This window comes from Gorilla gorilla, chromosome 15 (genome assembly GCF_029281585.2).
Source record: "Gorilla gorilla gorilla isolate KB3781 chromosome 15, NHGRI_mGorGor1-v2.1_pri, whole genome shotgun sequence".
Lineage (NCBI taxonomy): Eukaryota > Metazoa > Chordata > Mammalia > Primates > Hominidae > Gorilla > Gorilla gorilla.
In genome coordinates this window covers 34,688,299-34,715,513 of record NC_073239.2, presented here as the reverse complement: position 1 = coordinate 34,715,513, position 27,215 = coordinate 34,688,299, and the positions used below count along the sequence as shown (strand labels likewise).

The window sequence follows — 27,215 nt, the reverse complement described above, 5'->3', positions numbered from 1 at the left end:
GCCCAGTAATTCTTCTCTCACCATGCCAGGTTCACCTCACAGTACAGAGTTCTGAAAATAAAGAAGAAGATTTTTTTTATCTAGAAAAAGAACCAAACATGTCACTTTCTAGCCTGCTGAAGGTGGTCACAGCTTCACTGTGGCTAGGTACGGGTGGCCCAGTGGGAATGGACTTTCTGTATGAACTAAGGACTTTGGAAGTATCTTTATGTAAACTTAGGGAAGGAGGGGTAATGGGGTACAAAAATTGAATTTCTTTGTCCCAATCCACTTTATCCTTAAACCTTCAAATTCTATCTTTTTTCCTTCAGGACCTGGCATTGCCCAGAAGATAACTCAAACCCAACCAGGAATGTTCGTGCAGGAAAAGGAGGCTGTGACTCTGGACTGCACATATGACACCAGTGATCAAAGTTATGGTCTATTCTGGTACAAGCAGCCCAGCAGTGGGGAAATGATTTTTCTTATTTATCAGGGGTCTTATGACCAGCAAAATGCAACAGAAGGTCGCTACTCATTGAATTTCCAGAAGGCAAGAAAATCCGCCAACCTTGTCATCTCCGCTTCACAACTGGGGGACTCAGCAACGTATTTCTGTGCAATGAGAGAGGGCACAGTGACAGAACTATCGGAGGGAGGTGTACAAAAGCCCTGGGGACCTGCTTGAGACCTCCACCTGCTGGAGAACCAAGGCGGGAAATCAACATCACAGACAGGAAGTGGCTACAGCTGTGGCAGCCCAGATGCAGTGTTGTAGGAAATACACTCAACTCTAAGAAAATACCTCTTTAAGTTCATAGACCATGATCAAAGTTATCATTAACTAAAAACTTTCTTATCCCTGAATCTTTGGTTTAAAGTTTAGACATACCAAATTTGTGACTGAAGATTGAAGAGAAAAAACTGCCGCAATAAACAATTTGCCATTTGGCCACTAAATTGAACTGGATTCCAAAACATGTGACTGAAAAATCATTTAAAATCTCTGTGAATTTTCACATCAATTTGTTCAGTAAATACTGGATATCTACAAAAAGTTCATGAAAAATATGTGTTATAAAAACTATTTTTGGATTTCAATTTTTTTTGCACCAAAATAAACTTACACTTAAATTGCTATAACATATGTAGACAGGATCTACTTTGAGGCACTAAGAAAAATAGGACAGCAATTTGAAAAGAACCCCTATTAGAGCAACAGATTCTGCTAAAATGAAGCAAAAGAAAGCTTCACATTTATGGTGAAGGTTGGGTAGTAGAATGGTGAAATCATCAATTCTCTATGAAACTTTACGAGGTCAGTGCTCCAAATAAATCAACAGTTTGCAAGTGGATAACTCATTTTAAGAAGGGATGAGACAATGTTGAAGGTAAATCCTGCAGTGGTAGACCATCCACACCAATTTGTTTGGAAAAAGTTAAACTTATTTGTGCCCTAATTGAAATGGACTGATGATTAACAGCAGAAACAATAGCCAACACCACAGACACCTCAATCGGCCCAGCTTACACAATTTTGACTGAAAATTAAAGTTGAGCAAACTTTCCATTCCATGGGTGCCAAAACCATTGCACCTAGATCAGTTGCAGACAAGATCAGAGCTTTCAATAAAAATTTTAAGCAAGTGGGATCAAGCCCCTGAAGCATTTCTTTGAAGAGCTGTAACAAGAAATAAAGCATGGCTTTACCAGTATAATTCTGAAGGCAATGCACAATCAAAACAATGGCTACCAAGAGGTGGAAGTGGTCCAGTCAAAGCAAAAGTGGACCAGTAAAGTCCAAAAATTATGGCAATAGTTTCTTGGGATGCTCAAGGAATTTTGCTTGTTAGCTTTCTGGAGGGCCAAAGAGCAAAAACATTTGCTTATTATGAGCATGTTTTGAGATATGTAGCCCAAACTTTAGGAGATAGATGCCTAGGAAAGCTCCACCAGAGATTTCTTCTTCACCATGACAATGATCCTGCTCACTCCTCTCATCAAACAAGGGCAATTTTGTAAGAGTATTGATGGAAAACTGTTAGGCATCTACATAGCCTTGATTTGGCTCCTTGGACCTCTTTTTGTTTCTTAATGTTAAAAAAGTCTTTAAAAGGCACCCATTTTCTTCTGTTAGTAACGTAAAAATGAACTCATTGACATAATTAAATTCCCAGGACCCTCAATTATGCAGCAATGGACTAAATGGCTAGTATCATTGCTTACAAAAGTGTTTTGAGCTCGATGGAGCTTATTTCAGGAATAAAGTTTATATTTTTTATTTTTATATTTTAATTTTACTTTACATGAACCTTTTGAAGTCTCCTTGTATTTATTGTGTTATAGACATTGTTTTAAATAGGAAAGGCATTGAAATCTTTTATATTTCCCTTCTAAATATATTATGTTGTTTACATTGTTTAATGGATTAATTTGATTTAGGTTTGTTTGCTGTGAGTAAATGGTACTTAAACATTTATTTTCTAAAGGTGTCTACTATGTGACAAACTCTGTGCTAAGAGCTCCTTTCATCTTATTAACACCTCGAATGTGGAAGAAATCAGTCTCCATACTACAGATTTACCTGCCTCTCAACATTCCTATCCACGAAGTGATCGTTATTTAGTGGCTTCCAGAAGGACATGTGGAGAATCTTCCTCACAGAGGCACAAACCTTTTCATTTATATATTAATAAGACATCTTTTCTTCTAAAATGAATCACCATTTTTGAAATATATGAAATTTCCCTTTCCCTATAATGTTTCCACATGGTTTATCTTGTTCCACTGATCTATTTGTTTCACTCTATGACAATCTCAGAATGTAGTTTTATAGTAAATTTTATAATCTCTTAGGGTAAATCACTTTTCACCAAAAATCTTTTTCAAGATTTTAAAAAATAATTCTTGCACATTTACTTTTCAGTATGTTAAAAGTTCTGTCACATTTTCCTCATGTTCAATACCCTTCTATTAAACTGACAAAACAAAAATGTCTAAAAGCCAGACAGTTGAAATTGCATTTAATGAATATGTTAACAAATATCAACTTGTTTTCGTATGTTTTTATTCAGAAAAATGATATTTTTTCTAATTGTAAAGGATCTTTTATGTTCTCTATTACATTGTGAAGTTTCTTACTTTTATCTTCATATGGATTTGTATATAACTGTTCCCACACATTCATCTCTATATATGCATTTTAAATGAAATTATCTTTTATATATTCATCTTTACTGATATTCCCAGTACAAACAAATGCTATTTAAAAATCATCTTGGTTATATAGCTAAGAGTTTCTAACTTTAAATACAGATAATTTGCAACATATTCATACTACTTGAACCATTAAAGTTTATTTTATGAACCTAGCCTAACCTTAACCCAACACCTAAAAAACAGCATGATAAAAATATTTACTCTCCAATTTTTTTTTTTTTTAGACAGAGTCTCGCTCTGTTGCTCAGACTGGAGTGCAACGCCACTATCTCGGCTTACTGCATCCTTTGCCTCCTGGGTTCAAGCGATTCTCCTGCCTCAGCTTCCTGAGTAGCTGGGATTACAGGCGTGCGCCACCACCACACCCCGCTAGTTTTTGTATTTTTAGTAGAGATGAGGTTTCACCCTGTTGGTCAGGCTGGTCTCAAACTTCTGACCTTGTGATCTACCCGCCTCAGCCTCCCAAAGTTCTGGGATTACAGGCTTGAGCCACCACGCCCAGCAGACTCTCCTATTAAAAAGTCAAGAAACAACAGATGCTGGCGAGGCTTCGGAGAAATAGGAATGCTTTTACACTCTTGGTGGGAATGCAAATTAGTTCAACCATTGTGGAAGACAATGTGGAGATTCCTCAAAGACCTACAGCCAGAAATACCATTTGACCCAGCAATCTCATTACTGGGTATATACCCAAAGGAATATAAATCATTCTATTATAAAGATACCTGTACATGTATGTTCATTGGAGCACTATTCACAATAGCAAAGATGTACAATCAACCCAAATGCCCATCGATGATAGACTGGATGAAGAAAATGTGGTTCATATACACCATGGATACTATGCAGCAATAAAAATAAATGAGATCATGTCCTTTGCAAGGACATGGATGGGGGTAGAAGCCGTTATCCTCAGCCAACTAACACAGGAACAGAAAATCAAGCACCTCATGTTCTCACTTATAAGTGGGAGCTGAACAGTGAGAACACATGGACACAGGAAGGGGAACAACACACACTGGGGCCTGTTGGGGAGGGAGGGGGAGAGAAAGAATCAAGATAGCTAATGCGTGTGAGGCTTAATACCTAGATAATGGGTTGATAGGTGCAGCAAACCACCATGGTACACGTTTACCTGTGTAACAAATCTGCATATTCTGAATATGTATCCAAGAACTTAAAAGAACATATTTAAAATTCATTGAAGAAATTGAACATATATTTGCAAGTGTCCCAAGCCAATATAAAACACATTGTAATAAGCATGTATACATCTTATTAAATCAGAATGAATATCCATATATTCATATTCATATAACTTGATATAAAATAGCAGTTGGATACATAGTATTACTTTAAAAATTCTAGTTTTAAAATTTTTAATTTTAGATTTTTAATTTAAATTTTAAATTTCAAATTTTTAAAATACCTCATTTTATTTCTGATGTCTGGAATCTCATTTAGTTGAAAATGTCTCTTTGAATTCTCTGAGTACCATGAGCTTGTATAGCTTATGCTGCTGCCTCTAATGTAGCTGCTATTGTTTTCAATATGGAATGAGCAAGGTGAGTGGATTTCTTGAACCATTTACTATAATAGAACCTCTAGATATTTCTACCAAATAAATAGTAGAGAACAAATTAAAATACGCCAAATGTATTTTTACAGCTACTTTCACACCTATTAGATGGAGTCTTTCATAGACATTTTATGAAAGAGTTTCATAATCCTCACACTTGTTACAACATACAGTCTAAACAGGCAAGATCTATTCACTCTAACACAATATCTAAGGGTTGGTGTGAAGGATATTGCAAGCATATACACACACACGCACACACACTCACATCTCACCCCAAGTTAGAGTTTACAAATAGCGGTTTACCTTTGAGGTAGTTAGAGAGAACCAGTAAAGAAGTCACACATATTCAGCCTAATCAGTAATTAGTTCAAATCTAATAGAAATGACATCTAAAATTGGAATCTTAGAAACAAGGCTCTACTAAAAGATAACTTTGGAATGCACCAAAAAATCAGTTTTTTAATTGAGAAATGTTGCCTTTCACTAACTCTTCAGTCATTATCATTGTATTTCTTGGCATCTACATCTGGGAAAACCTTTGTAACCACAGGTAAAATGTAATATGGAAATGGTCACTCTACCTTAGTTTAATAAATGTATTCAATTGTTTTAGTGACAGAAAATTTACTCTTGAATAGAGATGCAAATATTTAAATTAAGTAATTAAAACCCAGAAGGCAGTGTATTAACAAAATAATGCAGCTTGATTTTTAAAAAGTTATTTATTCACTTATATATCCATTTATTTTTAAAAAATCATTCAGCACCTACAGAGTGACAAACTTTGTGCTGAGAACTCAGTCCATTTAACAATCTTATTGCAATCTCTAGCATGTAATAGCTCAATTTCTATACTGTAGGTTTACCTGCCCCATACCAGATTTATCCATAAAATGATTAATAAATTAGTGGCTATTAGAGGGACATTGTAGAGAGGCAGAATTTGAAGTCTTTCTTTTCTCTGCTTTTGTGCTTCATTTTACCACTTTTTCAAAAACATTTAATCCATCATGTGTATCACTTTGCACACCCCCCAGACCTGTTCCACCATCCAAAATCCTCATTCTTTTCAATCTTCTCCTTCTACCTCTAACACCATTTTCTCCTTCCCTAAGTTTTGAATGGTAACGGTTGGTTGGTAAGTGATCTTGTATTGTAACGTCCTCTTGTATTTGCATTTGAAAAGTAGATGTGTATAGTATAAATCTTAAAGAGAAACATGTTTAAAATTTTTTAAATTATTTTTAATTGTGGAAAAATATATATAACATAAATTTTGCCATGTTAACCATTTATAAATGGACACTTCAGTAGTGTTAAGTACATTCCTTTGTTGTGCAACCATCACTACCATCCATCTTGAGAACTCTTTTCATTTTGGAAACCTGAAACTCTGTGACTACTAAACAATAGCTCTCTATTTTCTTCTCCACCTAATCCCTAGAAACCAGCCTTCCTTTCTGTCTTTATAAGTTTGACTACTCTAGGTACTTTGTATAACTGGAATCATACAATTTTTTTTTGTGACTGCCTTATTTCACTTAGCGTAATGTCCTCAAAGTTCATTCATGTCATAGCATGAAGCAGGTTTTCAGAATTTCCTTCCTTTATAAGGCTGCATATTATTCAATTGTGTACATACCCTATTTTGTTAATCTATTTATCTGTCAATGGAAATTTGAGCTGTTTCTATCTTTTGGCTATTGTGAATAAGCTGCTCTCAACATGAGTATGCAAACATCTCAATATTTGGGGTATATCCCCCAATTCTTTCAACTTTACAAGTGATATACCCAGAAGTGCAATTGCTGAATCACATAATAATTCTATTTTTAATTTTTTAAAGAACTGCCAAACTGGTTTCCACAGTGGCTGCTGTACCATTTTACATTTTCACCAATGGGACACAGGTGTTTTGATTTCTCCACATTTCATCAGCACTTCTTTTATCATCATTATTTTTGATATGAATAGTAGCCATCCTAATGGGCACAAAGTAGTATGTCATTATGATTTTTATTTGCATTTCCCTAATAATTCGTGATGATGAGTATCTTTTCCTGTGCTTATTGGCCAATTGTATATCTTCCTTGGAAAAATGCCTATTCAACTCCTTTACCCATTTTGAAATGGGGTGTCTGTCTTTCTCTCTCTCTCTTTCTTTCTTTCGAGATGGTGTTTCACCATATTGCCCAGGCTGGTTTTGAACTCCCAAGCTAAAGCAATTCACCTACCTCGGCCTCCAAAGTCCTGGGATTACAGATGTGAGCCACCGCGCCTGGCCTGGGTTGTCTTTTTTTTCTGCTGCGTTGTAAGAGTTCTTTATATGTTCTGGATATTGATCTTTTGTCGGATATATGATTTGATATTTTTTTTCCATTCCATGGGTTGTTTATCCACACTGTCACTCCATTAATTGTGCCCTTTGATGCACAGTGGTTTTTAATTTTGATGTAGTCAAGTTTATCTAAGTTTTCTTTTGCATCCTATGCTTTTGGTATTATAGCCAAGAAATTATTGCCAATTTCATGCTTTCTGAAGGCTGAAAAAAAAGAAAAAAGAAAAAGAAATTATTGCCAAATCTAAATCGTGATTCTTTTCCCTGTAAGATAAGAGTGCAGTTTCACTCTTTTCCATGTGGATATCCAGTTTTTCCCAATACTGTTTGTTGAAAAGACTTTCCTTTCACCCTTAAACAGTCTTAGGACCCTTTCCTAAAATAATTTGGTCGTAAATGTGAAGGTTTAATTTTGGGCTCTCTATTCTATTTCATTGGTCTATGTGACTGTCATTATGCAAGCACCACACAGCTTTTGCTATATTACTGTAGCTTTGTAATCAGCTTTGAAATCAGGAAGTATTAGACCTTCCAAACTTGTTCTTTTTCAAGATTATTTTGGCTATTTGGGGTTTCACAAGCTGCCATATGAACTTTTGGATGGATTTTTCTATTACTGCAAAAACACTATTGGGATTTTGATACGGATTGAATTGAATATGTAGATTGCTTTGGGTAGCATCGACATTTTAATGATGTTAAATTCTCCAATCCATAAATATCAGATGTCTTTCAACTTATTTGTGCCTTATTTAATTTATTTCAGCAACATTTTTGTTTTCATTATACAAGTCTTTAGCATCATTGTTTAAGTTTATTCCTAAGTATTTTATTCTTTTTGATGCTATTGCAAATGGAATTATTTTCTTAATTTCCAAAGTGTTCATTGTTAGTTTATAGAAATGCAATTGATTTTTGTGTGCTGTTTCTTTATCCTTCAAGTTTGCTGAATTCATTTATTAGTTCTAACTACGAGCATATTTAATGGTGGAATTTCAGGTGTTGTGACAGCAGACTGGAGAACAGGACATTTGTCTCATGTCCCTCAGGATAACTCATGTAGGCTGCAAAACTTCAAGCATACATAGAAGCATGAACTTCATAATGTAATCATTTTATATCTTTAATACATCAGGCCCTTCAAAATTTAGTTTAAATGTTGAGAAGTCAAAGAATGATGTCCTTCTAAGAATAAATATTCTAACACATGATGATGTGCTGAACAAGATGAAGAATTTGTATTTGGATACATATTTTTAAAGCAATGTTTAGTTAGTAATTGAAAATACTAAACCGGGAGAAAATAATGTGCACTCTGGTTTCCATACTAGAGAGATATAGAAGCAGAAAGTTTTACCTCAGTCCACAGATCTAGTAAATAAACATTCAACACTTAAACTTACGTCATTTGACTCCAATTGATGAATTTTCAGCAAACAATGAAATATAAAAGTAAGCCAATTCAATATACAACTCCAGAAGTTATAAAATTAACAGTAAAATAAAATGGTTGAAAGTAGATTGAAGGAATTAAAAATAAAAGCAAGAAATTAATGGCTCAAAGGAAAATAACAAAATCAATGATAAAACCACAACATGATATTTTGAAAACAATTAAAATACTAACATGATCCAGAAAAAAAAAGTGAGAAGGGACAAATGCATGCACAAAAAAAAAAACAACAACTTAATTAAGTTGAATTTATTTTGGGAATGTAAAGATGATTTAATACTTGAAAATCTATTAATATAATGCTTGAAATTAACAAACTTTAAGAAGGCCAAAGATGTTCTAATGCCTGGTTTGGTGGATTGTTTCATTTGGATCTAAGATGATTCACTGTACCTGTGCATTTGTGCAAGCTCATTTAATTTGGTTGGCTCTTAAAAATATTCGGATTCTTTCTCTTAATTTGACCCCAATTATAGATACAGTGTTATTGTTCTTAAATTTCTTGTTGCATTTAGATTATTTATATGAAGACAAGGGGAAAATGATAAATTTATTCAATCATATTTATGACAAAGCTTTGGCTTCCATATTATTGTTTTTGTATTTTTCTTTTATTGTGAACTGTACCAAGTTTTATTCTAGAAATTGCTGGACCAGTAAATATTGTTCAAGTTGATGGGTTGTATAGACTTCAGATTTTTGGAATGTTCTTGAAAATTATTCCCATTTATGTCCTTAAACCTTGCCTAATCTTATGAAATAATGCTTCATAACAATGACTGACTGTGCACAGATTAAACCATGCTTTAAATAATGTTAGTCATTAGGAAGAATTAAGCTATGATCCTGTATGTGAGAAATTTTCATACTGGTTAATTTGAACAACTATGCTTTAGACTCCTTTATCACAAGCAAGTTTCCAGGAACAGAAAGAGAGTGATCACTGGCCATGAATAAAGTTCCAGTACTCTGGTGGTTCACAGAAGTTTAGGAACTTTTTCAGCCTTGCTACCATGCATTGCTCATCAGGTGTTTAATAATTGGTCTGAAAGGAATGCTTATGCCACTACCTGGTGGTCAGCTCCTAAACTGCAGTTTATTCATCCTTTAAAATATGTTTTCTTTCCTCTTTTAGTCAAAGAATGAGACCTGAAATTATTTAATTATTTTAAAAAATTTCATTTGGATAAATAGAGCACCTATTAACTTGCTGTCTTAAAATATTTCAAGGGCTTGGGAAAAAGTCATTTTGGTGTCGTCTAACTTCTCTCTGAAATTTCTCTGAAAGCAATTTATACTGGAAAAGATAGGGAACACATGTTTTGCTATTAATGAGATTTATGTTCAAAACTATTAACTTTGCCATGTACTTGCTGAATACTTGTGTGTTTTGTTACATTTTTTTGTAAACTGTGATAGTGATAGCTTCTTTAGTATTTGTTGTGAGAATTCATCAATAATGTATCAAAGAAGATTAACAAGTAGCAGATGATCTAATAATGAGAATATTCTCAATAGACCCAGAAAAGGCATGTGACAAAATCCAGCATCCACTCCTGATTAAAAACTCTCTCTAAATGAGAAATTAAAAGGAACTTTCTCAACTTAATAAAGGAACCTTACAACAACCTATGTCAAGTGTCATACTTGGTGAAAAATTAAGGCTTCTCCCTAAGATCAGACATAAGAAAAAAGTTATTGCTCTCACTGTTTCTGTTTAATATTGTACTAGAATGTCTATCCAGTGTAATAAGGCAAGAGACAGAAACAAAATGCATACAGTTTGGAAAGGAAGAAATAAATCAAGCTTTATTTGCGGACAACATAATTGTCTAAGTAGAAAATCCAAAGAATCTGCAGAAAATATACCAGAACAAATAAGTAAGATTGCAAAGGTTGCAGGATAAATGATCAGTTTGCAAAGATTAATTGTATTTATATATTTTCACATGGGACAATCAGAAATTAAAATTAAAAACACAATACCATTTACAATAGCATCAAAAATATTAAATGCTTACAGATAAATCTTATAAAGTATAGAAGACTTGGTAACTTAAAGCCACAAAACCTCATGAGAGAAATTAAGACCTGAAGAATGGAGAGATAAACTATGTTCATAGATTGAGAGACTCAATATTGTTAAAATGTCAGTTCTGTTTCAATTATTCTACAGATTCAATATAACCACAATAAAAGTTCTGTCATTTTTTTGGTTAAAATTAGCAAGCTCATTATAAAATTTATTCAGAAATATAAAGCACCTAGAGTAGCCAAAACAACGTTGGAAAAGAAAAAATTTGGAGGGATAATACTATCTTACTTCAAGTTGTTTTCCACAGTAATCAAAACAATGTGGCATTTGTATACACATAGACTAACAGATTAATAGAACAGAATAGAACCCAGGAATAGACCCATATATACACGAACAACTACTTTTTGACAAAGGTGCAAAGGCAATTCAACATGGAAAGGATAGTCTTTTCAACAAATAGTGCTTAAATAATTGAATATCCATATACAAAAAAATGAACTTTGACACTCTCATACCATATACAAAAAGTTACTTAAAGTGATTATAAACATAAATGTAAAACCCCAAATCATAACACTTCAAGAAGAAAATAGGAGGAAATTTTTGTGACCTTGGCCTATGCAAACATTTCTTAGATATGATAGCAAAACATGACCCATAAAAGACAAAAAGTTGATAAATTGATAAATTGTTTTTCGTTACAACTTAAAACTGCCTCTGGAAAAAATTCTGTCAATAGAATTAATAGATGAGCTATAGACTGGAAAAATACTTGCAAATTGGGTATCTGATAAAGTCATTTATTTGAGTTATGCAAAGAACCCACAGAACCCATTAACAAAAAAAAAAAAGAAAAGTAAATAAAATGGGCAAAAGATTTGAACAAACACTTCAGCAAAGAAACTATATGAATGGCAAATAGGCATATGAAAACATGCTTAGCATCATTAGTCATTAGGGATATGCAAATTAAAATCCCAATTAGGTACTACTGCATACCTATTAGAGTGGGGTTGACAAGGATGTGGAGCAACTGCAACTCTCAGGTGCTACTGGTGGAAATACAAAGTAATATAATAACTTTGGAAAATAATCGGGCAGGTTTTAAATAAGTCAAATATACACCTGATATCTGATGCAGCCATTCTACTCCAAGTTATTTGCTCTAAGAGAAATGACAGAATACACTTATACAAAATCTTGAATACACGTTTGTAGTAACTTTATTTGTAACAGCCTCAAACTGGGACTAACTGAAATGTACATCAACAGATAAATAACAAACACATTGTTTTATATCTATATAATGTAATAGTACTACTCAGCAATAAAAAGAAATAAACCATTGTTTCAAATGACACCATGAAAGAATCTCAAAATAATTATGCTAAGTGAAAGAAGATAAACCAAAAAAAGTGTATATGATTTAATTTGTATAAATTATAAAATACACAAACTAATATATAGTGACAGAGAATTGCTTGGAAATGGGCATGGGAGATAGGAATGTTAAGAGAAAAAGTACAAAGAAATATGAGAAACTCTTGGGGTGATGTAAATATTCATGTTGATTGCGATAACAGCATCACAAGACTGTATGTCAAATCTTATAAAAATGTTCACTTTACTTTGGTGCAGTTAATTTTTATGTCAATAATACATCAATAAAACTATTTAAAAATCCAATTTAAAAGTCTTCAACATCACAGAAGTATTCTGATATGGTCCAAAATGCAAACTGTTCTCTGGGTTTAAACTATTTTTCTTAAGTATGGATAACAACAGTCTACACCCATGTGCTCTACTGTTTATTTTCAACCCAGCAGCATTCCAGCTTATTTTGCATTCCCCTTTGTATATCAAAATAGAAATTTGTAGCTGATTTTCCAGAATTCATTTTCAACATGGTTCTAGGCTTGTTTCTGAGAAAGTGATTTGGAAGGTGGAGGAGAAGGAGAAGAGATTTGCAAACCCAAGCAATATCTGGGCCTGAATTTCTTACTTAAGTCTGTATCTGAGAAACTATTCATATGCTGACTCTGGACGCATTCTTTATCTGAATCTGGGGAGAGTGAACTCCAGGAAACAGACCGAACTAAGTGTCTGTTCTTAGCTATGTGTCTAGGTATAAATGTTTACAGGTCCTTGCAGAAAGTTAGATCCTTCTCCCAAATTTTACTCTGATAACACTTCTGGAGGTTTTTTCTTTTCTTTTTCATTTTATTTTTAGATTTACACGTGGAGGTTTGTAACAAGGGTATGCTGCGTGATGCTGAGGTTTGGGCTCCTAGTTGGTCACCCAGATAGTGAACATAGTACACGACAGGCAGTCACCTGGATAGTGAACATGGTACCCAATAGGATGTTTTTCAGCCCCTCCCCCCTCCATCTCTCCCTCCTTTTGGAGTCCACAATGTCTATTATTCCCATCTTTATGTCTGTGTGTGCCCACAGTCTGGCTTCCACTTACAATGAGAACATATGATATTTTGTTTTCTGTTTCTGCACTAATTCTGCACTTTAGGTAATGGCCTCTAGCTGCATACATGTTTCTGCAAAGGATATAATTTCATTCGTTTTATGGCTGCATAGTATTCCATGGTGTATATGTACCACATTTTCCATAGTCTATCACAATTAATGGGCACCTAGGTTGTTTCCATGTCTTTGCTATTGTAAATAGTGCTGTGATAAATATATGAGCGCATGTGTCTTTTGGTAGAATGATTTATATTCCTTTGGATATATAGCCAGGTATGGTATTGCTGGCTTGAATCATAAATGTTTTTTTAGTTTTCTGAGAAATCTCCACACTGCTTTCCACAGGGCTGAACTAATTTGCATTCTCAGCAACAGTGTATAAGCATTCCATTTTCCCTGCAAACTCCCCAGCATCTGTTATTTTTTGAATTTTAATAATAGCTATTCTGACTGGTATGAGATGGTATCTCATTGTGATTTTGATTTGCATTTCTTTGATGATTAGTGATATGAAAGATTTTTTCATATGCTTGTTGGCCACTTGTATGTCTTCTGCTGACAGGTGTCTGTTCAAGTTCTTTGTCCATTGTTTAATGGAGTTATTTGTTTATTTCCTGTTGATTTGTTAAAGTTCACTACAGATTCTGGATATTAGTCCTATGTAGGATGTATACTTTGCAAATAATTTCTCCCATTTTGTAAGTTGTCTTCTGACTATATTGATAGTTTCTTTTGCTGTGCAGAAGCCTTTTAGATTAAATAAGTCCCACTTGCCAATTTTTGTTTTTGTTGCAATTGCTTTTGAGAACTTAGCCAAAAATTCTTTGCCTAGGCTGATATCCAGAAGTGCGTTTCCTAGGTTTTCTTTTAGGATTTCTACGAGGTGTTACGTTTAAGCCTTCAATCCCTCTTGAATTAATTTTTGTATATGGTGACAGAGAGAGGTCCAGTTTTATTCATCTGCATATGTCTAGGCAGTTATCCCAGCACCATTTGTTGAATGAGTCCTTTCCCCATTGCTTATTTTTGTTGGCTTTGTCAAAGATCAGATGATCATAGGTGTATGGCTTTATTTCTCGGTTCTCTATTCTGTTCCATGGGTCTTTGTGTCCGTTTCTGTACTATTACTAAGGCCAAGTTTTAGTTACTTAGCCTTGTACTACAATTTGAATTTGGGTAATGTGATGTCTCTAGTTTTGTTCTTTCTTTTTGTTAAGGATTGCTTTGGCTATTCAGGCTCTTTTTTGGTTCCATATGAATTTTAGAATGGTTTCTACTAATTCTGTGAAAAATGACATTGACAATTTGATAGGAATAGTTTTGAATTTGTAGATTGCTTTGGGCAGTATGGACATTTTGACGACATTGATTCTTCCAATCCATAAGCATGGAATGTTTTTCCATTTGTTCGTGTGGTCTATGATTTCTTTCAGCTGTGTTTTACAGTTCTTCTTGTATGCTTCTTTCACCTCCTTGGTTAGCTGTATTCCTAGGTATTTGGGGGCATGTGGCTATTGTAAATTGGATTGCATTCTTGAACTGACTCTCAGTATGATCACTATTGGTTTATAGAAATGTTCCTGATTTTTTAATGTTGATTTTGTACCTTGAAACTTTGCTGAAGTCATTCATTAATTCTGGAGTCTTTTGGTGGAGTCTTTAGTGTTTTCTAGGTATAGAATCATATTGTCAGTGAAGAGAGATAATGTAACTTCTTCTTTCCCTATTTGGAGGCCTTTTACTTCTTTCTTTTGCCTGCTTGCTCTGGGTAAGACTTCTAGTACTATGTTGAATGGGAGTACAGAGAGTGGGCATTCTTGTCTTGTTCCCGTTCTCAAGGTGAACGCTTCCAGCTTTTGCCCATTAAGTATGATATTGGCTATGGGTTTGTCATAGACCACTCTTATTATTTTGAGGTATATTCCTTCAATACTTAGTTTGTTGAGGGTTTTTATCGTGAAGAGTTATTGGATTTTATGGAGTGCTTTTTCTGTATCTATTGAGATGATCACATGGGTTTTGGTTTTGATTCTGCTTATGTGGTGAATCGCATTTATTGATTTGTGTGTGTTGAAACAACTTTGGATCCCAGGAATGAAGCCTACTTGATCCCAGGAATGAAGATTCGCTTTTTGCTGTGCTGCTGGATTCAGGATGCTAGTTTTTGTCGAGAATTTTTGTGTCTATGTGCATCAGGGATTTGATCTTTAGTTTTCTTTTATCATTGTGTCTTTACCAGATTTTTGGTATCAGGATAATACTGGATTTGTAGAACGATTTAGGGAAGAATCTCTCCTTGATTTTTTGGAATAGTTTCAGCATGATTGGTATCAGTTCTTTGTATGTCTGGTAGAAGTTGGCTGTGAATCTATCTGGTATGGGGCTTTTTTTATTGGTACATTTTTTATTACTGATAAGCTGCACTTCACTAAAATTTAAAAGTTACGCTCTTATGAAATGCAATGTCAAGAAAATGGGAGACAAAATGCAAACTGAGTAATCCATTGCACTTGAACAAATCTTTCTTGATATTTTAGTTTCTCTCCATGTAAGAGGCATATTTCAGCTGCATTTAGTCTGCCATCTTACAAAAAACAGGTTTTTGTTTTCTTTTGTTATATTATAAAATGAAAACTCATAGGAAGTAAGCATAGTGAAGTGTTTGTTTTTACTGCAGACACTTCATAGGAAAAGACCAGCTTTAATAATCTGTGTAATCATGGGGACATTTTTTTGTGATGACCTCAGAGTGTTATCTCTGATAGTTGATAACCGTCTTGGTATAGGACAATGTTCACAAATAAAATCTTGTAAACAACTATCAGGCTGGCAGCAAAAAAACCGTCAGGGAAGTTTTAAAAAAATGAAACCCTTTGAATCTTGGAAATTGTGGTTTGAAATGTTGGAAATCGTGATTCCTAAAGTTAGTGGTTTTGTCCCAAAATCTGTAATTTTAAATGACTCACAAGTTAATTCAGTTCTCACACAACCAGGTTTTAGAACCTCGATTATCAGCCGATGTATCTTTATCAATTTGTAAAGCAAGAGAAGAGGAAAGTTCTAACTCATGCTTCAGTCTGTTGATGCAAATCTACATGTGGATTCCCTACATCATCAGAGGAAATTGATTAAACTTTGGCAATAAAATGTTGGCATATGACCACAGTAGAAAGCGTCCTTGAGGCCAGATCTCCAGAGTATAGGGTTAACACTTGTTGCCTGACTGTCATAAGCAAGCAACTTGTCTTGGAGTCATTGAAATCGTGAGGGAATAAGCTATTAATCTGAGGTCATATCTTATCAGTAAATGTCAGTCACTGCTCTACATGTTAGGATACAGTGCTGAAAAACATAGACTCAGTAACAGCAAGACTTCTTAACACTCCCTCTGATTTCAACTCAAAACCCTTGTCTGACATCCCATTGAGTTATACCACTGGCCTGCAATGGATACGTAAAAATATTGGCCTGTATTAAAATATCCAAGAAAATGGAACTCTCACCTACAGAAATACTCTAGGATGCTTTTCTAAAGATCTTTTGTTTCAGGTAGTGTCCAAAGAACAAAATTGACAAAATAGACCATAGAGATGACAACATCTGCCCTTCATATTTACAAGGACCACCTGAGACTGGCATGGGCCTTATAAATGAGGTCAGGGTTGAGGACCTATTTCTGACTTTTGGAAGGAGTCCAGGAAAACATTCATCCCAGTTCAGCCCCTGTCCACCAGAGGGAGTGGCTTCCTAACACAAACTCATTTCCTGCTATCACTGTAGGTTTCACTGTGATTTCTTCATGTTAAGGATCAAGACCATTATTTGGGTAACACACTAAAGATGAACTATTTTCCAGGCTTAGTATCTGTGATACTGTTACTGCTTGGTAAGTAAGATGCCTTTTAAAATTTGGTCTCTGTCTTCTACCAAGCCAAAAAAATCTTTAACCATAATTTGACCTAAGAGCATTATGCTCAAGGCTAAACAGATCTCTCTCTCTCTCTCTCTCTCTCTTTTTTTTTTCCCTAGGAAGAACCCGTGGAGATTCAGTGACCCAGATGGAAGGGCCAGTGACTCTCTCAGAAGAGGCCTTCCTGACTATAAACTGCACGTACACAGCCACAGGATACCCTTCCCTTTTCTGGTATGTCCAATATCCTGGAGAAGGTCTACAGCTCCTCCTGAAAGCCACGAAGGCTGATGACAAGGGAAGCAACAAAGGTTTTGAAGCCACATACCGTAAAGAAACCACTTCTTTCCACTTGGAGAAAGACTCAGTTCAAGCGTCAGACTCAGCGGTGTACTTCTGTGCTCTGAGTGACACAGTGACAGGGACTGCAGGGAGAGCTGAGCACAAACTCTGAGCAGCACGGGGGGCCCGGCTGCTGAGTGTCAGCCACTGTGATCCCCTCTGGTTCCAGCACAGTCTGTGGTTGTTTGTGCCTCAGTTTCTCTCATTGATGCAGTAATCATACACATGGCCAGAGGAGAAAAACAAGAAATGAACATCCCCAAACCTAGTTCTTGGTTAGTGAAATTAAAAACAGACATTGACGCCAAGTAGTTCCTCATCCAGTGCCAAAGTAATTTCAAGGTTAAACCACAGAAACAATGAAGCTGTCTCTGTGATCATCCTTGCAGACAAAGTTCAACCCCCACCTCTTGTTCCAGGTCACTCTGGTAGATATTGGAGGTGGATGTGTTCTATTACATTTTTACAGAGCCAAATGTGCCAGAGAAGGTGGTGTCTGTATAATGTCTCTGTAACAGAGTACAGCAGGAGAGATGACAGGAGAGCTACAGCTCCTCAATTCAGTTCAAATGTCTATGCAGGATTCTTAATAGAGAAAGAAGGGAAGAGAAGAAAGGAGGAGGGACAGAATGTCACATGTAAAAAAATAATACAGAGAGGGAAGCAACAATTGTCAGAGAGAGGAAAGGTTTCTTTTTTGGTAAGCCAGATGGTAGACAAAGGCTGATGTTCCAAAAAGAAAGGGAAGGATCAAAATCATTATTGAAGAAATGACTCATTTGTAAATCATAAGTATTCCTTGCTTCTTACATTGATCAATTGGCTTTCTAACAACAAGTCCTTAAGTGAGTTAGTTTTGCAGTGCCAATGGAAGATTAAGCATACAGATTTATATTTGTATCCCTGTGAAATCCTATTAAAGACACAGTAAAGAAATTGAAAAGGGCATAAAACCACAAAAAGAGTAGAAAAGGAGGTGACAGCAGATGGTGATACCAATACAATTTTAGAAGGCAGGAATGTATGGAGAAATGAAAACTTGCATAGCAGACCAGATAAAGAAGAAACCTGGGCCTAGTGAAAGAAGACAACAAGGAACACCCAATGTGTGTTGAGCCTTTGTGGAAAGGTTTAGAAATCAGAAGTACCAATGACCTTTGAATAACTGGTGAAGATAATGCTTTGTGTGTGTGTTTCTATTTTGAGGGTATTTGAAAAGAGGGTATGAAAAGAGGAGGAGAAAGTGAGAAAATGTATAATTAATTGACCACCCATGCTCTCCACCACTGCCTGTATAACAAGCAATGCTCACTTCCCAAACCCAGAAGAAAGTTGGAATTTAATATTTCATGAATTGAAGTGCAGAACACAATAACACAAGAAAGCAGAATAAAATTAAAATGTAAAAATATCATAGTCAATTATTTAATACAAGAAATATAAAATATTGTTTATGAAATATTCTCGTAGTAGTCTATGTGTTTCAACCCAATTGTCTTCTAGATAAGTTTCACTAATTTATACTATCAGTAGTGGTGATTTGGCAGGATACCTATTTTCCTTAAACCTTTTGTATTACTAAACTTTTTGACATTGGCTTATCAGTTAGAATTTCTTTCATTTAAAGAATATTTCATTTATTTATGAATTAGATGGAGCCTCTTTTAATATACTTAGAAGCTATTTACATTTTTTGATATATTGCCATTTATATATCTGCCCCCCCCCTTTTTTACCATTTATTGTCTTTATTTTCCACATCTACCATTGTTCCAACTATGAGATACTGGCAAACCCTCACCCTTTGAAAAATTCTTTATTTTTTAAGAGCAATTTTAGTTTACAGCAAGATCGAGAGAAGGGTACAGAGATTTGCCACATACCCTCTATCCCTTCCCAGATATATATCCTCTCCCATTATCAACATCCACCACCAGAGTGGTACATTTGTTACAAATGATGCACTTACATTGACATGTCATAGTCACTCAAAGTTCATAGTTTACATTAGGGTTCACGCTTAGTGTTGCATAATATATAGATGTGGACAAATGTGTAATGCCATACATCTATCATTGTAGTATCAGAGAGAGGAATTTCGCTGTCCTAAAAGTCCCTTGTGCTCTGGTATTCATTCATTTCCCAATATAACCCCTGGCTACCTCTGATCTTTTAGTGTTTCCATGATTTTGCCTTTTCCAGAATGTCATATACTTGGCATCATACAGTATGTAGACTTTCCACACTGACTTCTTTCACTTAGTAGCATGGATTTAAGGTTTCTGTTTCTTTCATGCCTTGATAGCTCATTTTTTTTAGTATTGAATAATATTCTATTTTCTGGATACATCATAGTTTATTTATCCATTCTTCTTCTGAAGGGCATTTTGGTTGCTTCGAAGTTTTGGCAATTGTGAATAAAGCGGCCACAAATATCCCTTTGGAGGTTTTTTTGTAGACGTGTTTTCCACTACTTGGATAAATACCAATGAGGAAAACTGCTGGATCATATGGGAAGAATTTTTTTTTTTTAAAAAAGCTGCCAAACTGTGCTCAAAGTGGCTGTTCCATTTTGCATTCCCACCAACAATGAATGAGAGTTCTTTTTTGTTTATATCCTTGCTAGCATTTGGTGTTGTCAGAGGTCTGGATGTTGGCCATTCAAATAGGTGTATCATGGTATCTCATTGTTGTTTTAATTTTCATTTCCCTGATGCCATATGATATAGAACAACTTTTCATATGCTTATTTGCCATTTATATATTTTCTTTGCTGAAATATGTGTTAAAGTCTTTTATCCATTTTTTTGGTCAGACTGTTTTCTTATTGTTGAATTTTAAGATGTTTTGCATAACAGTTCTTGATCAGATATGCCTTTTGCAAATATTTTCTCCCGGTCTGTGTTTTGTCTCCCATTTTCTTGACATTGCATTTCATAAGAGCATAACTGTTAAATTTTAGTGAAGTGCAGCTTATCAATAATTTTTTTTCCAGAGAACATACCTTTGTCTTTGTATAAGTCATTGCCAAACCCAAGTCATCTAGATTTTCTCCTACATTGCCTTCTTGGAGTTTTGTTTTGCATTTTACATTTACATCTATGATTGCTTTTTGAGTTAATTTTTGTGAATAGTATAAGGTCTGTGTCTAGAGTCTAGATTAATTTTCTTTTCTTTTTCTTTTTCTTTTTTTTTTGCCAGTGAATGTCCAGTTGTTCCAGCACCATTTATTGACAAAACTGTCTTTACTTCATTGTATTGCCTGTGCTCCTTTGTCAAAGATTAGTTAACTACATTTATGTGGGTCTATTTCTGGGTTCTCTATTTTGTTCCATTGATCTATTTGTTTATTCTTTTGCCAATGTCACAGTGTCTTGATTATTCTAGCTTTACAGTAAGTCTTAAAATCAGATATTGTCATTCATCTGACTTTATTCTCCTGTAAAACCTTTTTTTGTTTTGATAATTCTGGGTCCTTTGCACCTCCATATAACCTTTAGAATGAGTTTATCAATATTCACAAAAAATTGCTGGGATTTTAATTGAGATTGCATTGAACCTACAGATTAAACTGTGAGGAATGAACATTTTGACGATATTGAGTCTTCCTACTCCTGAACATGTCATCTGGGAACAAAGTTATACTTCTTTTTTTCCTAATCTGTATACTTTTTTTTTTTTCCTTGTCTTGTTGCATTAGCTAGGACTTACAATATGATGCTGAAAAGGAGTGGAGAGAGGCCCATCTTTGCCTTGTTCCTGATGTTAGTAGGAAAGCATCAGTTTCTCATAATTATGATGTTAGCTATAGATTTTGGAACATATTACTTATAAAGTTGAAGGAATTCCACTCTATTTCTAGTTCACCGAGAGTTTTTATCATGAATGGGTGCTGAATTTTGTTAAATGCTTTTTCTGCATTTATTGATAAAATCATGTGATTTTTCTAGAGACTTGAAAAGTTGAGAAGTTTATAGCCGATAGACACAGGCTCATTAAAAGACTGAGAACAAATTGTGGGCCTATAGAACACTTCCTCTCCCCTCACACCTTACCACCATAGCACTAACAGCCTATTTACAGCGGTTCCTTTTACCAAGTATGTCATGTCTGGCTATCAAGTAAAAAATTACAGGGCGTATTAAAAGGGAAAATACAATTGAAAGAGACAGAAAAATCATCAGAAAAACACATCAGGGTTGTTGGAACTATCAGACCCAGGAATTTGAAACAAATATGCCAACAGCTCTAGTAATGAAGTAGAGAGCATGCCAGAACAGATGGGCAATGTAACAGAGAGACCGACCTTCTAAGAAAGAACCAAAAAAAAAAAAAAAAAAAAAAGCTAGAGATCAAAATACAGCAACAGAAATGAAGAATGTCGTTGGCTGACTTATTAATAAACTGGACGTAGCTGAGGAAAGAATTTCTGAACTTAAGGATATATCAGCAGAAACATCCAAAACTGAAAAAGCAGAGAAAACAAAGACTAAAAAAAACCCAGGAAAGAATATCTAAAAATATTCAAAAACTGTGGAACAACTATAGAAGTGTACTATACATGTAATGGGAATGTCACAAGGAGAAGAAAGAGAGAAATTAACAGAAAAAATATTTAAAACAATGATGGAGAATTTCTCCCAAAATAATGCCAGATGCCAAACCACAGATCTAAGAAGTTCAGAGAACACTTGGTAGCATAAATGCCAACCCCCTCCAAACCCTAAGCATATCATTTTCAAACTAGAAAATCATAGATAAAGAAAACATCCTGAAAGAAGCTGGCAAGGGGTGGAGTGGGGGAAGTGCCTTACCTATACAGGAACAAACATAAGAATTACATCCAACTTCTCTTCAGAAATCATGCAAGGAGGAGAGAGTATAGTGAAATATTTAAGGCATTAGCAGAACAAACCACCAACCTAGAATTGTGTACCCAGAGAAATTATCCCTCAAAAGTGCAAGAAAAATAAAGACATTTTCAGACAAAAATTGGGGATATGTGTTGCCAAGTAGCCCTGCCTTGCAAGAAATGTTAAAAGTTCTTTAAAGATAAATTAAAAGTTCAGGTTTCTTCTATGGCAGAGTTGTGTAAATATGAATACATTCAAAATATAAATGTATAAATAAAGATAAACCTCAAGTAAGTCTCAGTTCAACTACAGAAAAATAAGAAAGTGCTTTTATGAGATATTTAGCTAAAAGTGCAATTCCTGTTTCTCTTTTGCACACTAGTGGAGACTGTCCCATAACCAGAGAACCCACTTGCAAATTTGAAAACCTAATTAGCTTCCTTCTTAGAAACACTCTGCTTATTCTTATATTTATCAGCTTCTGAGAACATGACAGCAGGTGTAAGAAGCTTCTCCATCAGTAATCCAAACTCGGTGCCTGTCATTGTAAGGAATATGCAACTGATGCTGGAGACCAGGGATTTCATTCCCGCTTTTGCAGGGACGAAGTGAGCTTGTGTAGACCATGATCTCTCTCCTGAATCTATGACAAGAATTCTGCTATTGCTTGATGAAAAGGGGGTCACTGAGAACTCTGGATTTTTTAATGCTTATTTGATTCCAATGAGGGGGCAAGTAAAGGCTCTGAGAGCCTGATGGTTGCTCTCTCTGAACTCGGTAAAACATTGTAAAAATAGTACATGAAAATAAAATAATAAAATTTTATTATTGTCTTGTAAGTGTGCAGAAAATGATACTCTGTCTTAGTTTTCCCTTAGTCGTATCAAAGTCTTGAAAATTTAGCCTTTACCAAAGCATTTCCTTTTCCATCTAGGCATAACACTTCTGCTCTAAACTCATATAAACTATTAGAACATTCCTCAATTACCACAAAAAATCCTTCAATTTCCTAGTAATTTGTCACAGAAGAAAGTTATTATGATAAAAACAGATGGTATTTGTTCTAGCATATAAGTGAATAATTTATGTTTCATGAGAGTGGAAGTCACAGCATCAAATGGTCAAAGCTGAATAGAATTTTTAGCAGTAGGTTTTTCGTATCCTCCTCTCCAAATTTCATCCTCTCCTTTCTTGAAGGGGTTAACAAAGACAAAGTATGGCCTGTCTGTATTCTCTCTCAGCTCAGTCACTTTCATGTCTTTGAAACCAAATAATGCCATGGGGCTGAGTCCTTCTCAGCTGAATCCACGAAAAATAGTTCATCTTTTCACAAACTGGTAAACAAGTGAAGCATTTCAATTCACACATTGGGAATGTCACCATTTACCATGTGATTTGTTGATTAGTGAACAAAAAGGAGAGGTGGTGAAGTGAGCAGTTAAGAGTAAGAATTTAGGAGCCTGTTTGCCTGGGTTTGAATCTGATCTTGAATGCTTATAACTGTATAATCTTGGCTAAGTTGCTTAACTTTCTGACTACCATTTGTTGTGGGGATTAAATGAATATATGTATTTGAAATTCTGGCCCATGATAAGTGCTCAGTAATTGTTAGCTGATTATAAAAGCTGCTATAAAATCTTCTATAATATTGAGAAACTAAGAAGTCACTTGTGTTCAGGGAGAGAAAAATTACCATTTCGGTAGTTAATTATTTAGTAAATAAGCAAGAAAAGAAGAATACATGTTGACCTAAAATAATAATGAAGCCCTTATATGTACAATGTGCTGTATCAGGACATTTGTCTACTGATAGCAGTATAAATTATTGCTTTTACCTGGAAAGAACTTATCAGAAAAAATTTATTCCATAAATTGAGGAACAAGATAAAATACATAAAAACTTAACCAACTGTTAAAATTATAAGTATGTGGACAATTAAGTTTTAAAGGTATTTTCAGGAGGAGATCACTGTGTTACAGAAAAGTCAAGGAGAGGCATCATGGGGAAATAGAAAATTTAATCAGGCTTTAAAGGACAGACACACATTAAATTTGTTCATTATACAATTATTTCTTAAATAGGCAACAGGTGTTTTTGTAGGTTTGATGAATAGAATAATAAACAAAATAGACAAATTCAGACACCAAAAGAGCTTCCCTCATGAGGCTTGAGTCTACCTTTGTCTACAGTGTTCAACTTTCTCTTACAGAAATATCCTATGAAGTTTTCATTCTAACATAGATATTGCTCTTGCTTACCATAACAATTGGCCTGTTTTATGTGATGATTAAAAGGTAAGGTTTTTTTTTTGTTTTGTTTTTGGAAACAGGTATCACTACGTTGCCAAGGCTGGTCACAAACTCCTGGGCTCAAGCGATCCACCTGTCTCAGCCCACTGAGTAGCTGGGACTATAGGCCCACACTACCACACCTGGCCAAGGTCTAAGTATTTAAGTGCTGTATCTGTCACTTACTAAATTATGTGGCCATGGACAAGTTACTTAATTTAGAGCATCTATACATCATCAATTTTAATAACATACAACTTACCACATGATTGTAAAGATTGAATTAAATTAAATGAATTTAATTACATGATTGAATTTAGTCAAAAATAATTTTTCAGTTGATGATAGTTATTCTGGAATGTGGATGAAATGTTGATAAAACAGAACATAAGATAAAATAACTAAAAAATTTAAGTATAGATTAAGGTTTAGCTTTCCACTCTCCTGCTACTGATTATGTTATTTTACTATGGTTAAGGCTGAGTCACCCTTTATTTCATATTGACCTTATTCCATCCAATTATTTGAACTGACTGTAATGGCTTTCTTGTTTGGTTTCTTTAGTTCACAGGTTTTATGCAGAGAATGAAACATTCTTGCCCCTGGTGTAACTTAATGTAAATTCTAAGATGAATTCGCATGAGCCTTATGGAGCAGGTCTCAGATATAATACTATTACATTGAGCTATGGTGCCAATAATTAGATCCATATCTGGGGGCTCATTTAACAGGTTTCTGCATTGAAAGGAGAGAAAATAACCTTTCTAGGCTTTCCTTGAGGAGGAATGCTTTTTGGATATTCAATTTATAACTTGTACATACATGGTAGATGCATAGGAAGGATTATAGAAGAAGAAAAGGAAGGACAACAATCTGGCAGACAAACAAGCATCACTCTCCAACAAATCAGCACCTGGTCCTACCAAGGTCCTTTTCCATGTTACCTCTTCAGACATCAGGAGGAGCTGTGTGATCTGTGCATGGGGGAATGGATCTTGTTTGTGGTTGGCTGGGAGGACTCTCAGCTTCCTGTAATAACAGAACTATGAATATTCACTCAGAGAAACAAGCTATTGGCTTGGTAGTGTTTGAGGGCTCCCAGACCCCAACCAGAGTCCGCAGTTAAGTCTCATGGATAAAGTGGAGAAGCCCTTGGGAGTTTCGTTCTTGATTTTCTTTTGGCAGCTGCGCTGTGAGTTTTGGGGCTCTGGAAATATCATTGAAAAGAGCAGTTTGTAGTATCTTCTTTAAAAGTCTGCACTTGGACACAGGAAGGGGAGCATAACACACCGGGGCCTGTTGTGGGGTAGGGGGATGGGGTAGGGATAGCATTAGGAGATATACCTAATGTAAATGACGAGTTAATGGGTGCAGCACACCAACATGGCACGTGTATACATATGTAACAAACCTGCACTTTGTGCACATGTACCCTAGAACGTAAAGTATAATAAAAATAAATAAATAAATAAAATAAAATAAAATAAAAGTCTGGAAGTTATAGAAGGGTGGTTAGGGCCTCTGTGCTCACCTGTGGGGACTTGAAAAGAGAGTATATCTTCCAAAAGTAGTCAGCCATGAATGAATGTCCTCTGTCTGTGGTTCTCTGTTTAAACAGGGGTGAACAGCCTCCGTATTCTGGAGTAGAGTCCTTCATTCCTGAGTATCCGGGAGGGAATGCACAACATTCTTAATTGCACTTATGAGGAGAGAACGTTCTCTTAACTTCTACTGGTTCTGGCAGGGTCTGGAAAAGGACTTGTGTCTTTGACCTTAATTTAATCAAGCCAGATGGAGGAGGGAGACAAACATTTTAAAGAAGCGCTTGGAAAAGAGAAGTTTTATAGTGTTTTGAATATGCTGGTCTCTCATCCTGGAGATTCAGGCACCTACTTCTGTGCTTTGAGGCACAGGGTCCCCAAGCACCTGCAGCCTGTACCACAACATGCAGCTGGGACCCTTGACACAGCCTTGCCTTGCAGGTGGGAGTGAAGGTGTTGTCTTTATATGTAGAGATAACTTTTTTATAACCTCTGTCTCCAAACAGAAGCGAAGGGTAGTGCAGAATCTTTCTTATGTGATGAAGCTGAATTTATATTAAATTAAATTGCATTTTGTTATTATTGAAATTTCATTCTTCAATGTAGATTGTGCTGTGCTGGTTCTGGGCCTGTTTGCCCACCGATCCCTTCCACAGCTCTGTCCTTTACTCTAAAGTCGCAGACCACTGTGGCACAGGCTCTGAGGCCAAGAGGCAAGTTTTCTCCATGCTATACTCTCACCAACAGTATTTTACCCATTTGCTTGTAAATTCATGATGTTTCTTGTATTTGTATCATCGATACTATTATTTACTTAATTAAATGTTAAATTAACTTTTATGTTGAGTAGACTTCAAAACTATGTAAAATATTGTTATTTTAATGCATACTATCAGTGAAATCATATTTTATATAAACTATACATCTGATGTGCAGGCTATGTTTGTTCCTAATACAAATTAAAATAACATTACATGTATAACAATTAAAAAGACCATCTGTGTACTGCCTAACATGACCTCCTATGTTAACCACAATTTAGAAAATACTGATTCAGCTCATGTCCCTCATTTAATAGATGAAAAAAGTAGAATCAACAGGGACAGCATCACTTACTCAAAGCATGAATTACAGCAAAATGGAAGCTAGGAATGGAACACAGACATTGTGGCCCCTTGTCACTTGCTTTT

At 35.2% G+C, this 27,215-nt stretch overlaps 1 long non-coding RNA gene and 2 gene segments (V, D, J or C); 2 read left to right on the top strand and 1 right to left on the bottom strand.

Annotated features, from left to right (window-relative positions):
• LOC129526832 (uncharacterized) lies at positions 1 to 26,117 on the bottom strand. Its single transcript, XR_008671587.1, has 3 exons — positions 26,016 to 26,117; positions 7,015 to 7,322; positions 1 to 51 (listed from the first exon to the last, which is right to left on the bottom strand). It is a non-coding gene; the product is annotated as an uncharacterized lncRNA (long non-coding RNA).
• LOC134757197 (T cell receptor alpha variable 14/delta variable 4-like) lies at positions 99 to 5,477 on the top strand. The segment is given in 3 exon segments: positions 99 to 147; positions 312 to 638; positions 5,455 to 5,477. Coding segments are annotated over 3 exon segments (399 nt in total).
• LOC129526827 (T cell receptor alpha variable 9-2-like) lies at positions 16,895 to 17,454 on the top strand. The segment is given in 2 exon segments: positions 16,895 to 16,976; positions 17,120 to 17,454. Coding segments are annotated over 2 exon segments (381 nt in total).
• Positions 26,118 to 27,215: the final 1,098 nt, after the last annotated feature.